General features: G+C 41.9%; 1 protein-coding gene and 1 long non-coding RNA gene across 8 annotated transcripts in view; one reads left to right on the top strand and one right to left on the bottom strand.

The window, feature by feature from the left end:
• The window catches only part of NKTR (natural killer cell triggering receptor), a 37,449-nt gene extending 24,082 nt beyond the window's left edge, over window positions 1-13,367 (top strand). For 5 of the 7 annotated variants that reach the window (XM_085050132.1, XM_085050129.1, XM_085050128.1 and 2 more), the window contains 7 exons: window positions 1,019-1,106; window positions 3,591-3,736; window positions 4,658-7,582; window positions 8,232-8,327; window positions 8,455-8,514; window positions 9,073-9,171; window positions 10,834-13,367. In XM_085050132.1, coding sequence (XP_084906258.1) covers window positions 1,019-1,106; window positions 3,591-3,736; window positions 4,658-7,582; window positions 8,232-8,327; window positions 8,455-8,514; window positions 9,073-9,171; window positions 10,834-10,912 — 3,493 coding nt within the window. In that variant the 3' untranslated portion in view covers window positions 10,913-13,367. The remainder of the gene's footprint in view (window positions 1-1,018; window positions 1,107-3,590; window positions 3,737-4,657; window positions 7,583-8,231; window positions 8,328-8,454; window positions 8,515-9,072; window positions 9,172-10,833) is intronic. The other 2 variants (XM_085050131.1, XM_085050130.1) reach the window with 1 other exon arrangement.
• Window positions 8,581-14,569, bottom strand: LOC146440712 (uncharacterized). Its single transcript, XR_014849646.1, has 3 exons — window positions 14,431-14,569; window positions 10,187-10,333; window positions 8,581-9,198 (listed from the first exon to the last, which is right to left on the bottom strand). It is a non-coding gene; the product is annotated as an uncharacterized LOC146440712 (long non-coding RNA).
• Between the last annotated feature and the right edge of the window lie 886 nt (window positions 14,570-15,455).

Here is a 15,455-nt window from a genome sequence, read left to right as displayed (position 1 = left end):
GGAACTCCGAGCTTTTTATTCTGACTTGGTGAAAACTGTGCATGAAATATACCTGTTAACATTCTCTCCCTGGTACTGATGACTGGAGTGTCAGACTTTCTGCATTAGGTTATTTAATACAGTTTCCTTTGTAATATTCCTTGTGACCTTTGCCAGGGGTTTTCAGTGAGATCTCGAGTTGGTTTCATTGGTCTTTAAGGATCACACGTTAAAATGAATTGGAAAAAATTATTAATTTCAGAAGGAATCATGCAACGCAAACCACAGGAAATATTTGATTGCAAGGGAAACTTGGGATTGGGAGAGGTGATTCTTCATCTGTCTTAGACTGGTGAGGAAAGTGGTTCAAAGTGTTACCTGGAATTTTGAGACCACTGTTTGAGAGTAAGAGAAAATACTCTTTTGCTACAAAGGAAGTCACAAGTTCATTAAATACTTTCAACATGTTTTGTACCTTTGCTGTCAAATTTCCTTGCTTTTGTAACTGAGCTAATCCATTACAGTGCCAGATACCTCTAAAATCAGTGTTGGGTTTGCTTGGTATTGGGGATTTTTAATTTCTGTTAATGGTGTAGTCTCCTGTAAGTCTTTCCTTAGAACATCACTCATGTTCCCAAAGATTTAGTAACTACTTGGGAGGATATTACATAAGCTGAAAGGAAAGAAGCAAAGCTTTACAACCTGTGACCTATCCTGAAACTCTTCTGCCCATGTTGTCTTCAAGATTTGTGCTCCAAACACAAGTTAACCTCTAGTGACAGTGTTTTGCAAGTTCATTGTTAGTATTTATTTCTGTGTCAAAAGATCAGGCTGCACATTTGGTTGAAAACAAATACATGTTGATTTGCCTTTTGTTGCAGAACTCTCTTGCTTTGTTTCTTGGGAAAAAAACACTGAATTCTTGGTTCTGTCTAAAAATGAATGAATAAGATGATGAATATTTCTCATTCTTAACTTAAACTAATTGTAAGTTAATTGTTTTTTGCCATGTAAGTTCATACTTTATTAATTTATGTAGGAAGCTTCTTGATGCTGCGCCAGTTCTGACTGACCAGAAACCATCAGTCTCTAAATCTGGACGAAAAATTAAAGGAAGAGGCACAATAGTATGTGACAATTTTATTTATTTCTATATTTCCTCTCACCCAGAGTATCTTCCCTGACTTTGAGCTTTGAATTTCCCTGAAGGGGTTTGTGTGACCCTTTATTTAAGTGTTGTAGATTGTAGTTTGGAAAGCACTGAAATTGTCAGGTAGTTGATTTTATAACACTTTTCCCCCATCCTTCCTGTTACTGTGTTTTTACTTAAAAGATCGCTTGGAAAAACTAATGGCTAAATCTCAGCTGCAAGAAGTCTTCAAATGTAAGAATAAAATAATTTCTTTTTAAAGAGGAAGTTATTTCAGCCAGATTTGTCCTGTCTGAGCCACAAGTTCTAAAGTAATAAGGAGTGACAAGAGCTTTTATTCTTCTCCACTCCTTGGATTTCCTGGCTGTTTTTTCTGAGCAGCAGAGAGAAACACACCAAGCTGTGTCTGCAGCCCTTTCTAATGTATAATTATAAAGTTTTCCTGTTCTCTAATAATCCACAATCCACAGCCCAAAATGCTGCACTGCTGTGCTGTTGTTTTTAGTTAGTACAACAGGGAGAAAGTAAGAAATTTTTTTTGTGCATTTGATTCAGGTGTGTTTCAAAATACAATCTGCCATGACTGAGCATATTTTTCTCCTAAAGAATCTTTTCCTGGATCAGTTTGGCAGGTGGCATTTGGGTAACCATAAACCAAACCAAGGTTTGGTGCTGCCAAACCTCTTCATGTAAGTGGAAGTCCTCAAAAAAAGTGTCTATACACATATCAATACATTTACATTGTCCCGCTCCGCTCTAAAAGGGGGACTCGGGAAGGATTCTTTTGATGGATTTCTCGGACAAAAAAAAGAAACTAAGCAATATTTTATCTGAAAATTGTTTATTGGTAAAGAAAGGGTAAGTGTTCTTACCCAAGGGGGACGGGAAAAGGAACGAAGAGGGAAAGAGAGAGAGAGAGAAAGAATACCGGGCAAATCACTCCCGCTGTACCCCTGGCTCCCCGTCGGTGAGCGTTTAGCAGATGGAGTGGCGAGCGGCGAGTCTGCGTGGCTCCCGGGCGGAGAGCAGAACGGGACTCGAGGCGGGCAGGGTCGGAGCACGGTGGCTGCAGGCAGCAGCGGCTCCGGGCTGGGTGCAGGCTGGGTGCAGGCAGCGGCGGCTCCGGGCTGGGTGCAGGCTGGGTGCAGGCAGGGTGCAGGCAGCAGTGGCTCTGCGCTGGGTGCACGGAGGCTGGTCGGCCGTCGGAGGAACAGCGAACATGAGGCTCCTCCGAAGGTGGACCATCCTCGAGCAAGCAGCGAAGCAAAGCAGGACACGGGCGCACACGACAGCCAGGAAAAGCGCGGACTGCAGAAAGAAAAACGCGAAGGGGGTGAGGGGGACAGAGCTCACCCTCGGGCGAACCTCTGCTCCCTCCGAGAAACCCCAACAAAATGGCCACAGGTGTGGCGCAGCTAACTGCTTTTATACGCTCGGCCGTGCTATCGCGTGCCTTCGCGTGCCTTCCCGCGCACTCTTCTCGCGCGTTTTCCCGGCCATCCGGGGATCTGTCCCACAGTGAGAGGGTGTGCCTTGCAGCCCGGCAGTGGCAGTTTGCTCTCTCGTGAGTGGCTGCCGGGCGAAGCCTCTCGGGGAACAGAGCTTCCATTCTTCTGTTAAAGCTTTATTTTTTTTTAAGTAGTCGTTACTTCATATGATAGGGAAGCGCTGAGTGGCAAGTTATCTTGATTTTTTTTTTGGTTTTTTTTTCATTTAAAAAGGGTGTCATAAACACTTCTGTAATTACCTGGATAAATCAATACATGCAGTTTTGTGATTTTATTTTGGGGGACAACACTTTCTCCCCCCATTTTATTGCTTTCATAAGTGCTCCAAATAATTGAGTCAAATCCAGGTGTGCTTTTATTGAGTCAAGGAGCATCTGATTTCCTCACAGAATTTACCTGAGTGTGTATCCCACTGGGTAATGGAAAATAATGAGTTAGCAACAGTAGAGTTCCTTTTTTTTTCTTCTGCACAAGTAGCTCTTACTGCCTACTTGAATGCTCTGCCTAAGTTTAATTTTTTAAATGTGAAGCTTCATTTCTCTTTTTTGTGAAAGAGTTGGGGAGGTGTTTTGTGATTAGGTTTTGGGTTTGGTTTTCAGGGTTTTTTTAATTGCTTTAAAGTGACTTAATCTGGACTCGCATTTCTGAAGAGCTGAACAGCAGTAACTTTAGAAATGGGGCTTGTCTTTATTCCTACGAGCAATGAAGTGTCTGACTAAAGTGAAACATCTGTGCTTCAGTATACTGAAAACAAGGCTAGTTATCTGCAGTAATTGTGTTATTCCAAAAGGGAATCCATTCCCTCTTCCTTGATTCTTCCTTTCATGTTCTGAAAAACTGGGTGAGCCGCTGGCCTCTCTCAGGGTTTGCAGAACTCTCAGAGTATGAGAAGATGCAGTGGTTATGTAAGAAAACACTTGTGCAGCTGTGTTGTGTGTGTGTTTGTTCCCCAGCGCTATCACACTCCACCACGATCGCGGTCCTGCTCCGAGTCCGAGGATGAGGAGAGCAGCGAAACTCCTCCGCACTGGAAGGAGGAGATGCAGAGACTGAGGACCTACAGACCTCCCAGTGGGGAGAAGTGGAGCAAAGGAGACAAGTAAGAGCCTCAGCATGGGTTTGAAATGTCCTGGCTTCTGACAAGCCCTGATCGATTGTGTAGATGTACCAGGATGAGAGGAAACAGCCTCGAGTTGTGCCAGGGGAGGTTTAGATTGGATAGAAGGATTTGTTTTTCACAGAAAACACTGGAACAGAGTGCCCAGGGAAGTGTGGAGTCACCATCCCTGGAAGTGTTTAGAAAACATGGATGTGGCACTTGAGGACACGGTTTAGTGCTGAATAATGTGGTGGAGCTGATGGTTGGACTTGGTGATCTTAAAGGTCTTTTCCAACCTTAAGGATTCAGTGATTTCCTTATCCTCAAAGTGAATTACATGGTTTTTTTGGAGTAAAACAGTCAAATCCACCTACCCTTTATTGTTTGTGTGCTCTTTCAGCAATTGCAAACTGTGTGGTGGATGGAAGTCAGCTCTCCAAAATTCCTGATGACTTGATACTAAATATGAGCTTCTATCAAATTATGAGAGATAATTTTCAAAAGGGAAACTGAAAATTATACATAACCATCAGTGAACAATTGCAAATGTTTCCACTGGTTTTCTCTTATGTACTGTGGTATACTTTAAAATTTGTATTTAAATGTGTTTTAGGATGTAGTTGTAGAGGTCAAAGTCCTGCAGACTGGGGTAATTAAAACCTTAAATCTCTACACAGATTCTACAATATGCAAAATTTGCTGATGTTGGCAATTTACTTTTTAGAAGTAGCTCTTGATACTGATGTAATTCTGTCTCTTCAACTGAGTGTAAAAATTCAGTAAAACCACAATTCTCTGGTACTAAAGTGTGTGTGTTAGGGGTTTTTTTAACTTACTTAAAATAAGGTTTAAAAATGCTTAGTTTATCTGAAGGTTTTAAAGAATTTCCACTTAGCTGGGGCTTTGTTGTTTGTTTTGCAGGTTGAGTGACCCCTGTACAAGCAGGTGGGATGAGAGAAGTGCATCGCGGAGATCCAGGTCTTGGTCACATAACGGTTATGCTGATCTAAGCACTGTGAGATATTCCAGCCATCACAAGAAGCACAGGAAGGAGAAGAAGAAGGTGAAGCATAAAAAGAAATCTAAAAAGCAGAAGCATTTCAAGAAGCACAAGCAAATTAAGAAAAAGAAAACGTCAGCCTCATCAGATGTAGAATCCTCTCATTCCTTCCGCAGGAGGACAAAATCATCTTGCGACCATGAGAGGAAATCTCGTTCTTCCTCATTGTCTTCCAGACGTTCATCCAGGAGAGACTGGTCTAAATCTGATAAGGAAGACCAGACCTCATCATGTTTATCAAGCAGAGGTTCTCGATCGTACTACAGGTCCAGATCCAGGTCTAGATCTAAATCAAGATCTTACTCCAGAAGAAGTTCTAGATCAAGGTCAGCCTCAAGATCATCACGTTCTCGAAGTAGGTCAAGGTCAAGTTCAAACCCCAGGCAGCAAAAGACTGTTCCCAATTCTCCACGAAATATTTCAGCACGGTTAAATGACACTAAGCTGACCAAGACTACTGAGCCTGTCCGAGCAGTGATACTGCCCAGTGACAAAGTTATCGTGCCACCAGTTGTCCCAGAAAACCTCCCTGTGATCCCCTTAAGTGACAGCCCCCCACCTTCAAGGTGGAAACCTGGGCAGAAACCATGGAAGCCATCATATGAGCGAATTCAGGAGATGAAAGCTAAAACAACCCACTTAATTCCCACCCAAACTAATTACAATTTAGTGGTCGTTAAGGAGGCCAACACTTCTTCCTCGTATCGCAAGCAGGAGAGGAGCTCCGAGAGCGATCGGAGTGGTTACTCCAAAGGCCGCAGTGACAGGAGCTCGGAGAGCTGGCCAAGGTCCAGGAGCAGGTCCTCTCGAAGCAGGTCATACTCGAGATCTTACTCGAGGTCTAGAAGTCCATCAAGCTCCAGGACAAAATCTCCTTCTTCTGGCAGGTCCCCATCCCCGAGCAAATACCGTAGTGACAGGTCGGGGTACAGCGAGTCCACGTCCGACTATTCCCTCAGCGATGAGGACAGGCACAGCAGCAAAAGGAAATCCAGCAATCCCAAAGCTCAGGGCCTCAAACTGAGGCGGGAAACGAGCTCTGAAAGCACTTTGCCTTACACCCATCCTAAAGACTACGATGAGTCTTCCCGAGGATTGAAGGAGAGTGACAGTTTGTCATCCTCAGACTTCTCCTCCGACAGTGAGCGCTCTGCCAAGGCCAGAGCAGCCCAAGAAAAGGAAGGCCGTTTTGCAGTAGAAGGAGATGCTGAGAAACAGGATAAAAATAGCATAAGTTCTGAGAGAGGGGAGGAGAAAGCCAAGGGTGAGTGGGATTCTGATCACTCTAAAAAGAAAGCAGCTAAGGAGAAGTGCTCGGAGCAACCCAGAAGTGGTGCAAAAACAAAACGCAAATCCTACTCAGGTAGCAAATGGGACTCAGAGTCAAATTCTGAAAGAGGAGAAGTAAGGCATAAAAGGGGGGATTCCAGACCCTCCTCTAGTAAAGAAGAAGGAGAGGCCACCTCAGCGTCTGACACGGAGCTGAGTGTAACCAAAAGGATAAAAAAACAATCCAATTCCTCAGAAGGCTTTTTGGGTTCTGACTGCGCGTGGAAGACAAGCAAACAGTTGTCATCTTCTGAATCCGAGAGTTCTTGTTCCAGCTCGGCAGACACTCGAGGCAAGTCAAAAAAACACAAACACGGGTTGAAAAAGACTCCTAAAAAATCACATTCCAAAAAGGCAAAAGAAAAATTGAAAGGGAAAAAGGAGAAAAAACACAAAGTTCAGAAAAGAAAAGAAATGTTTCATTGGCAGCCCCCGCTTGAGTTCGGGGAAGAAGAGGATGATGAGATAAATGAAAAGCCGGTTACTAAGGATGATAAAAAAGAAAAGCAGCTTAGCAGGGACATAAAGGATAAAAAACAAGTTTATGAAAAGGATGAAATAGTCACAGATAAAATGGGAAATGGTGAAAAGTCATGTGTGAATGAAAACCTTGCAGATAAAAACACCGCATGTGGGGCTTCGCCAGATCGCAGCAACCTTAATAAAGAGCCCATTGAAACAAGCACTTCAACCAGTGTTTTCAACTCAGGAATAAACGTGGCTGCCTGCAAGAGTGAGATGAAACAAGCAGAGGAAAATAACCAGAATGGGCTGGAAGATGTTATTCAGACAGATGACAACATGGACATTTGTACTCCGGATCGTAACTCGCCAGGGAAGGTGGACATGGACGTTTTGTCTCCTGTCATTCTCAATGCTTTAAGTTCTGCTATAAAAAAAGACTTACAGCTTGAGACCCCTGAGCAAGATGCTGTCAAACTGGGAAACAACATTAGAGACTTGGTTAATGTTAAAGAAGAAAGAGAAACTGGAAAGCAGGAAAATAACTCTGCCCCTGTGTCAGGTGCTAAAGACTGTAGTTTAAAAAGTGAAATTACTGAAAATGCACAAAGCAATATGATAGACAATAAATGGAAGCCTTTGCAAGGTGTTGGTAACTTACAGCCTGCAGCAATTAGTACAACCACAGAGGTTAAAAATGTAGCATCAGCACCAGAGTCTAAACCTGCAGGTTTAAGAATTGAAATAAAAGCGAAAAATAAGGTAAGGCCTGGGTCTCTTTTTGATGAAGTGAGGAAAACAGCCAGGCTAAATCGGCGGCCAAGGAACCAGGAAAGTTCCAGTGAGGAGGAATCTCCCAGCAGAGATGACAACAGCCCTTCCAGGAGTCTCAGCAGGTCACGAAGTAAATCTGAGTCTAAATCCAGACACAGAACAAGGTCCATATCTTACAGTCACTCGAGAAGTCGATCCCGAAGTTCTACATACTCATACAGGTGAGAAGTTTGTGCTATTCCCACAGCCTGCCCTGGTAACTTGAATGTTCTCGTCTTTTCAAGGCATGTTTTTGTTTTTCAACTCCTGGTTTTTTTCCTTTTGAACAGTCCTGTGTCGTAGAACCACAGAGTGTTTTGAGTTGGAAGGGACCTGAAAGACCATCTAGTTCTACCCCCTGCCATGGGCAGGGACACCTTGCACTATCTCAGGCTGCTCCAAGCCTGGCCTTGGACACTTCCAGGGATCCAGGGGCAGTCACAGCTTCTCTGGGCACCCTGTGCCAGGGCCTCCCCACCCTCACAGGGAGGAATTCCTTCCCAGTATCTAGCCTAAATCTGTCAGTCTGAAGCCATTCCCCATTGTCCTGTCCTCTATCCCTTGTCCCAAGTCGCTCTCCAGCTCTCCTGGAGCCCCTTTAGGCCCTGAAGGGGTTCTGAAGTCTCTCTGGAGCTTCTCTTCTCCAGGTGGACACCCCCAGCTCTCCAGAGCAGAGAGGCTCCAGCCCTGGGATCAACTTAATGGCACTATCATTTAGCAAGTATGGAATAAATATTTAGCTAGAATGGTAAAGACCTAGAACTTCTTTTGCATCCCATTTTGTGCTGTTCTCCTCCTCAGTTGTTCTTTCTGGGTGTTCACTGGCTGTAGGTCCAGGAGCTACTCCAGGAGCCGAAGCCGGGGTTGGTACAGCAGAGATCGCTCTAGGAGTCGGAGTAGTTCCTACCACAGCTACAAGAGCCGTAGGTGAGTTTGTCCAGCTGGAGATCTGCCAAACATGTTCTCCTCCTCTTGTTCTCCCTCTGCCCCTGCTCTCTTCAGCACTTTTGGGTTTGGTTGACTAAAAACCCCTGTGTGGTTTTGTTTCTGTCAGTCGCAGCTATAGCAGGAGTCGATCCAGGAGCAGTTCTTACTGTCATCACAGTAGATCCAGGTATGGATTGTACTTTTAGACAAACTTTGCAAGAAATGTGCTGCCTATCAAAACATCTTAGTATACTTCTGTTTATATTTCTTTAAATTAGACTTTATTATATAATTATAGTGTATTATATTATTAAACAAACATAAGACAGTTTCAAAAGCTGAATATAACCAAACCATCCTGCCATTACAGTTACAGGTGATGCTATGAGTAATAGTGAATATATTTGCTTATTTTTAAATAAAGTTGAGTTATAAATGGAATAACTTGCTTGTTTTCAAAAGTGTCAGCAAACAAGAATTTTACTGCATCTACAGAAAAAAGAGCACAAAGCTTTATAGATACTTAGCATGCCTTTCCTAATAAAATTTGAGATTTTTACTGTTATGTTAAAGATTGTTGTTAGGTTGAAACTTTCATAAAGTGTAGAATTGTTTACCACATCCTTGAAAGTAATTCCCACAGAGCCCCTCATGTCTCTATATAAACCTCCTTTAAACCAGCGTTTAAAATAGCAATTTAAACCAGAAGCTGTAAATTCACAGTGACTTTTTCTCCCCTTTAAAGCAGGTCCTACACCTATGACAGTTACTACAGCAGGAGTCGGAGCAGGAGCAAGAGGAGCGACAGCTACCGGAGATCTCGGAGTTACGACCGCAGATCCAGGTGGGTCTGGCACTGCAGAAGGGTTTGCTGAACACAAACAGAGGGTGGTTAAAAAAATTAAACCAGTTATGTGTGAGTGAGGAAGTTGGAAGTCCTGACATGCCAAACAGGGAATAAGGAGATTTTCTTCATGATAAGAGAAGGTTGATTTCCAGTTTGTTGTGTGCATGCATTCAAAATTAGCAAATTTTCTTAGGGAAGTGGTGGAATCCTCATCCCTGGAAGTGTTAAAAAGTTGTGGAAATGGCACTTGAGAACATGGTTTAATAGTGCAGACTGTAGGGCTGGGTTAACCATTGGATTTGATGATCTCAAAGATGTTTGCCAACCTTAATGATTTTTTTTTTTTTTAAATAATAATATTATGTGTTTCTTAAAACCTACCCAGTCAATGAGCTCTCAAGATTTTAATCAAGTGCCCTGTTAAGGATTAAAAGCTGCCTGGTATGCAGAGAATTCCACTGGATGGTAAATTCTTTTCAGTTATGCTGCAGAAGTGGATTTAAAACAATCTGGAAGGGAAATTAAAAGTTTTGCTGCAATCCAGATTTAATTTTTAACTTCCTAGAATGTATTTTGAAAGAATATTTTAACCTGCAAATCTGATGAATTTATTCCAAATTTTATTCTCCTCAGTCCAGGGGATTTTTGTATTTGTAAGTTAAGCACATTTCACAGAGATCAGAGATGGAACAGGAGATATGGAGAGTTGTAGACACATTTAATATCACTGATGATTTGTTTTATACCTTTAAATATGCCCCCAATTACTCATAAATCACACAGGTCTCTAAGACTACTGTAAATTTTCATCCTCTCCTCACATTCATTTTTTCACAGCTTTATACCAACTCTTCATGTACTTTGCTCTCACCCATTTCCACAAGACAACTTCCATTTTGTGTTTGAGGGGAAACTAATAAGATTAAAAAAGAATGTGGAAATAATTAAAAACCCATTGCTTTATTACGTTGAGAAGCTTCAGAGAAACAGTGTTGGATTAGGAAATGCTCACCTTTCACTTAGAAAGCTTCCCTTACAGGCAGGAGGCTGGAAAATCTCTGAAAGCTTATTCTGTGTAATTTGAACGTGTCCTGTGGCTTGTCTGAAACCATCTGGGCTCTGTGTTGACATTTGGCCAGGTGCTGAGCTTGGAATTCATCTGGAGAAGCCAAAACATTTTAAATACAATTTCCACACTGCAGACACACACACACACACACTTCTGTTGTGGTTATGAGGCCTAATTTTTAAGACTCTCCTTCAAATAATAAAATATATAACTCAAGGATTTGTGAAATTGTTTTACTTGAGAAATGCCTGCGGTGTAAAATTAGGCTTGTTAGAATACATACACTTCTCACTCAGCTCAGTTAGCATTTACAAAAACATGAATTTTGGATGGTTTTTTGCTGTAACAGAGAAAAGCAAGAAGTTACCAACAGTTTGACTTGAGTTACAGAGTTCTCATCATGTAAAGTCAATAATTATTTCAATTTCAAGTCTCTTCTAATGCATACTTCAGTTACAAGAAATACAACCCTGTAAAAGATCTGTGTGTTTTCTTCTCCGTATCTGTCTTGCCAATTTTTTTACATGATACAACTTTAAATTTGAGGCTCAAACTGCAGTTTTGAGGCATTTGAATCCTTTTCCTTGCAGGTCCTACGGCTCTGACAGCGACAGTGATCGCAGCTACTCCAACAACAGGAGCCCCAGTGAGAGCAGCAGATACAGCTGAGCACGATCTTTTGAGGATGGAAACTGTATTCCAGAAGTTTTTCAGTGTTATATTACAAAAAAAACTGTTTTGACAGTGTCACAAGTGAAGGTTGTTTGCTGAATTAGCTGAAACTTTCCCACTTAACGGTGAACTCAAATCTCTGCTTCAAGAGAGAAGGACTGAGCTCGACAGCTGATATTATTTTTTATTTTTTTTTATGTCAAATGCAACTTTTACAAAATAATAATAAAAAAAAGCCAGTTTGATTTCCTTGAATCAGCTTTTCCAAGCCATGAATGACATTTAGATGAATTGCTGCCACCACTTTTTGGGTGCAGCAGTCAGGACTGTCTTCAAGTCTGTTTATAAACACCTTAGGAAATATGTGCTAGCAACTATTAAACTGTGAAGTCAATTTCTTATAAAGGCTGCCATTTCTAGTTGATGAAAATGCTTTTTTTTTTATTGCTGGAAGCTGTTTCCATGCTGTCTTGATTGTTGATTATTGCATTCTACACAGGATATAGGTGAGGAATACAAAGCCTGCCACTCTGTCTTAATCCCTCCTGAGCTGTGATGTTCTGGAATTCTGCTGGAAAAGGTGAGATGATGCACAGTGGGAATTGTCAAACTGACAAGCGGTGAGCAAAAGTGTGATGAAGGAGTTTGGAGCTTAATATCCAACTTGTCTAAACTTTTTATGTTGAAAAGATTAATTTTTGTGATAAACAGCAGTGTCCTTCAGAGGCTAAAAAAGTGTTTCTAAACACTTCCTGACTTTCATTTCAGTTCCTATTACAGTGCTTGGCATCCTCCAACACATTTGGAACATTATAAACCATGAGTGTATCACGAGTTTGTCCAAAGCACTTTTTGAAAAATTGACAAGATGATAATTTTTTTTTTTTTGAGAAAACCAACCATAAAGGTTCCTTTATAAAACCTCTGTAGCTGTATCCCATTCACCATAGGGAATATCAGATACTGATAGTGCAGATATTGAAGTGTATCTTGGTAAAGTAGGACTCCAAAAATACTGGATGCCTCATAAAAGCATGGACAATACTTTTCAAAGTAAAAGTTAATACCAAAACCAATTTTATGTTACAGGTAAATGGTTTGCAAAAAAATAAATAGATTCAAGCTGAAGACCATTGAGTAGTTCTTGCAATTCTTGCAATTCTGATTGAGTTGATTTAAAATAATTTGTAAAGTTTTTCTTGGGGGGTTTAGAAAGTTGTGTACTTAGAACCAGAATTTTTAATGGGCATAATGGAACCTGAAAATTGGGGTCTATGACAAAACAGACTAACAATGGTTTGAGTAGAGCTAACAAGCACTGTTGTACAATAACAGTTTCCATTACTGACTTTCTGTAATATCTGGAGATGCTTTCATTTTCTCATTTTCAAATATTGGAAATGATTTTTCTTAATCTCATCAGGACCCAGTAGCTTTGAAAATTAAAAGCAGTAATTTCTCGCTTAGGCGTCAATTCGTTCTCTCTTTGATTGAATTAAACTCTCCCAAATTAGATGATTTTTTTTTTTTTTTTTAATACACTTGTGAAACATGAAAAGCAAGTTCAAAGGGAGGTTTGCAGATGGTGCTGATTCCCTCCATTTCTGCCCACCCACAGCACATTCCTGAAACTCAATTGGCCGTGCAGGTTTTTCACTTTTCTAGAAGTACCCAAAACTCTGCTCTTTACCCCTTTCCTACACTTACAGTTTAGTGACAAAGTGTGTGCATGCAACCTTTCCACCTTTTTGTAAACTTCTTATGATTTTTAGTGTTAAATGCATTTAGAACTCAAGTCAGGATATATTTACAGATATGTTTCTAACAATAGCAGCCCATCTCAGAGTCCTGACCAAATATTTCAGTGATATTTGTTGTAGTTTTATAATTTTCAGTACAAATGTAACTTGTTTTTTTCCCTTACCAAGAAAATAGAACTAGAGGGTTCATGGTGCAACAAAATATAGAAATATAACCATTACTATTCAATACCTATTAGTGAAAATATTGCTCCAGAGTCAGATTTTTATCATATTTCAGATCTGATTTGACTTTTTAAGGCCAGGAAAAGGTAATAGAAATATGGTCAATTAACTGTAGTTATCAAAAATTACTGCACTGTCACTAAAGTCTTTCATATCTTTAGTCAAAGCTTTATAATGAAATTCCATCAGGTAGAGAATGACTGGGGAGGGGTTGAGGGAAGGGTTTGGGGTATTTTTACTTAGTGAAGTCTGTTAAATTGTGCTTCAGATAGAAAATGTCCCCCTGAGCTGGTTTTCTAACGCTGCTCTATGTTTTTGCAATTTTGTTATTCCAAAGTAGCTGCTGTTTGTAAAACAAACTTTTGTACATATCTGCAAATGCTGTTTTCTCTGCATCTGGAAAAATCCGTGGTGCTGCTTGAAGGAAACAGGCAGGAAAATTAAAAATATACTTCACTTTCAGTATCCGCTTTTGTCCCTTGCAATACTCGGACACAAAGTTGCTTTTCCCTTTCCTGACCTACATAGCGAATGATTCCTCAGCAAGACTCTGGGTTTACATAACAGTCACTGGAGGAACAAATATTTTGAAATTTCCAAGTGATTTGAGGTCTTGCCATTTCCTTGAGATCTATAAAAGGTTCCTCTCCTTGGTGCAAAGATACACTGAACAGATCTCCACGGAAATCTGGGAATGGGCTGAGCTTAACCACTCAGCTAAATACTCTTTCCCAAATAAATACACATTCCCACATCATTTCCTTAACATATTGGAAACGTGGTATTAGTCCATGGCAGCAGATGTAATGGCTTGCAGACTAATCCATTAGTCTTTCAGACCTTCTGTTCCTCAGAAACTGGATTTCATTGGACATACTGGTTTTGGCATAATGGAAAGATGAATTGCCCTGGTGTGAGGTAAAAAGGATGAGGGGAGGTGGCTCCTTGTTGTTGGATGAGGTCTTCAGTGGGATCTGGTTAAGCTGGCATTTCCTGACCTTGGAGGGAATGGCAACACTAGAGAGATCAGGTGAAATAGTGAGGTGCTGGAGAAGCTCTTGTGTCACAGGGCAGCATCACCCTGCTGCTTTTCATTGAATGACTTGGAAGAGATTTTAAAGCCCATCCAGCCCCACCCCCTGTTGTGACACCTTTTGGTTGTCATCTAACCTGGCCTTGGACACTTCAGGGATCCAGGGGCAGCGACAGCTTGTCTGGGCAACCTCTGCTAGTGCAGAGAAATCAGGAGTTTCTTGGTCGTACCTCATCTATCCCTGTCCTCTGTCAGTTTAAGGCCATTCCCTGTGTCCTGTCCCTCCATCCCTTGTCCCCAGTCCCTCTGCAGCTCTCCTGGAGCCCCTTTAGGCACTGGCAGGAGCTCTGAGGTCTCCCTGGATCCTTCTCCTCTCCAGGTGAGCATTCCCAGCTCTCCCAGCCTGGTTCCAGAGGGGCCCCAGAGCTGGACACAGCCCTGCAGGGAGGGGTAAAGGGGCTGAATCCCTTCCCTAACAGGCTGTTAAGGGTACTCACCAACATTTCTTTTAAGAGCACAATGTTTTTTATGCTTGCAGAGCTGTATTCCCTGCAGGAGTCAAACCTGGGGATCCCAGGGCTGCTCTCAGGTGCTGCTGCCATGGAGGTCACACTGTCACCTTGAGGCAGCTCTGGCTGCAGGGCTGGAGGCAGGGCTGGAGCAGTGCCTGGTAAAAATAGAGCAGTGACACCCAGGCAGGGACTGCTCCTGATTGAAACAGGTCTGAAATCCTGCAATGAAGTGAAATTGCTGCTCAATTAGGAGTGATTTCATTAAAAAAAAAAAAATGGTTTGCAGGTCTGGGGTAGTTTTGGGAATAGGTTATCCACAGGATATTGGGCAGTGGCTCTGTCTCCAGTTGCAGGTGAGTTCCTTGTCTCAAATAATATTAAATGAACCATCTGCCTCTCCCACCAGCTACTTATAAATCACAGGTTTAGAAAGCCACAGCATAAACACACTTTCCCTACAATATCACTGTGCCAGGAGATTTCCTTCCCTCTCTCACTTCCAAACAAGGGCTGTTGGTGTCCTTGAACTGGAGGGGAAGGAGCATTCCCAGTGCTCTTTCCGAGGATCCCTGGGTCTCTGGCAGTGGATTAAATTTCTGTCATGGCTTTGTGTGATTCCTGATGATCCCACTCAGCTCAGAGCAGAGCACAGTGTTTAGATGACCTTGAGCTGCACCCTGGAATCCCATCTGGTGTCATTCCCAAATGGAATGCTGCCTGGGATTTAAATCATCAGGAGATAAAGCTTTGCATGCTCCACCCCTGCTTCACATCCATGTAAATAATTCTTTTTTACGTGGTGGTGAAACGGGAATGATTTCCTTTCCACCTGGCACATTAAAACTGCTTACACATCATCTGAACAATTAAAGGGACCCAGGCCTGAATTTCATCCTATCCCTGTAATCCCTGTGAAGTGGATGGGATTGCATGTGTGAAATCAAAGGGCCTGTGGCAGGTTTGGGGAGGCTTTTTAATGCAGGTAGTATTTGTGCATGGTGGATGCACAA

Source organism: Lichenostomus cassidix, chromosome 2 (genome assembly GCF_008360975.1).
Source record: "Lichenostomus cassidix isolate B80296 chromosome 2, HeHo_3.0, whole genome shotgun sequence".
NCBI lineage: Eukaryota > Metazoa > Chordata > Aves > Passeriformes > Meliphagidae > Lichenostomus > Lichenostomus cassidix.
The sequence above is the reverse complement of the archived record's forward strand: the minus strand, read 5'-3'. Positions and strand labels throughout refer to the sequence as shown.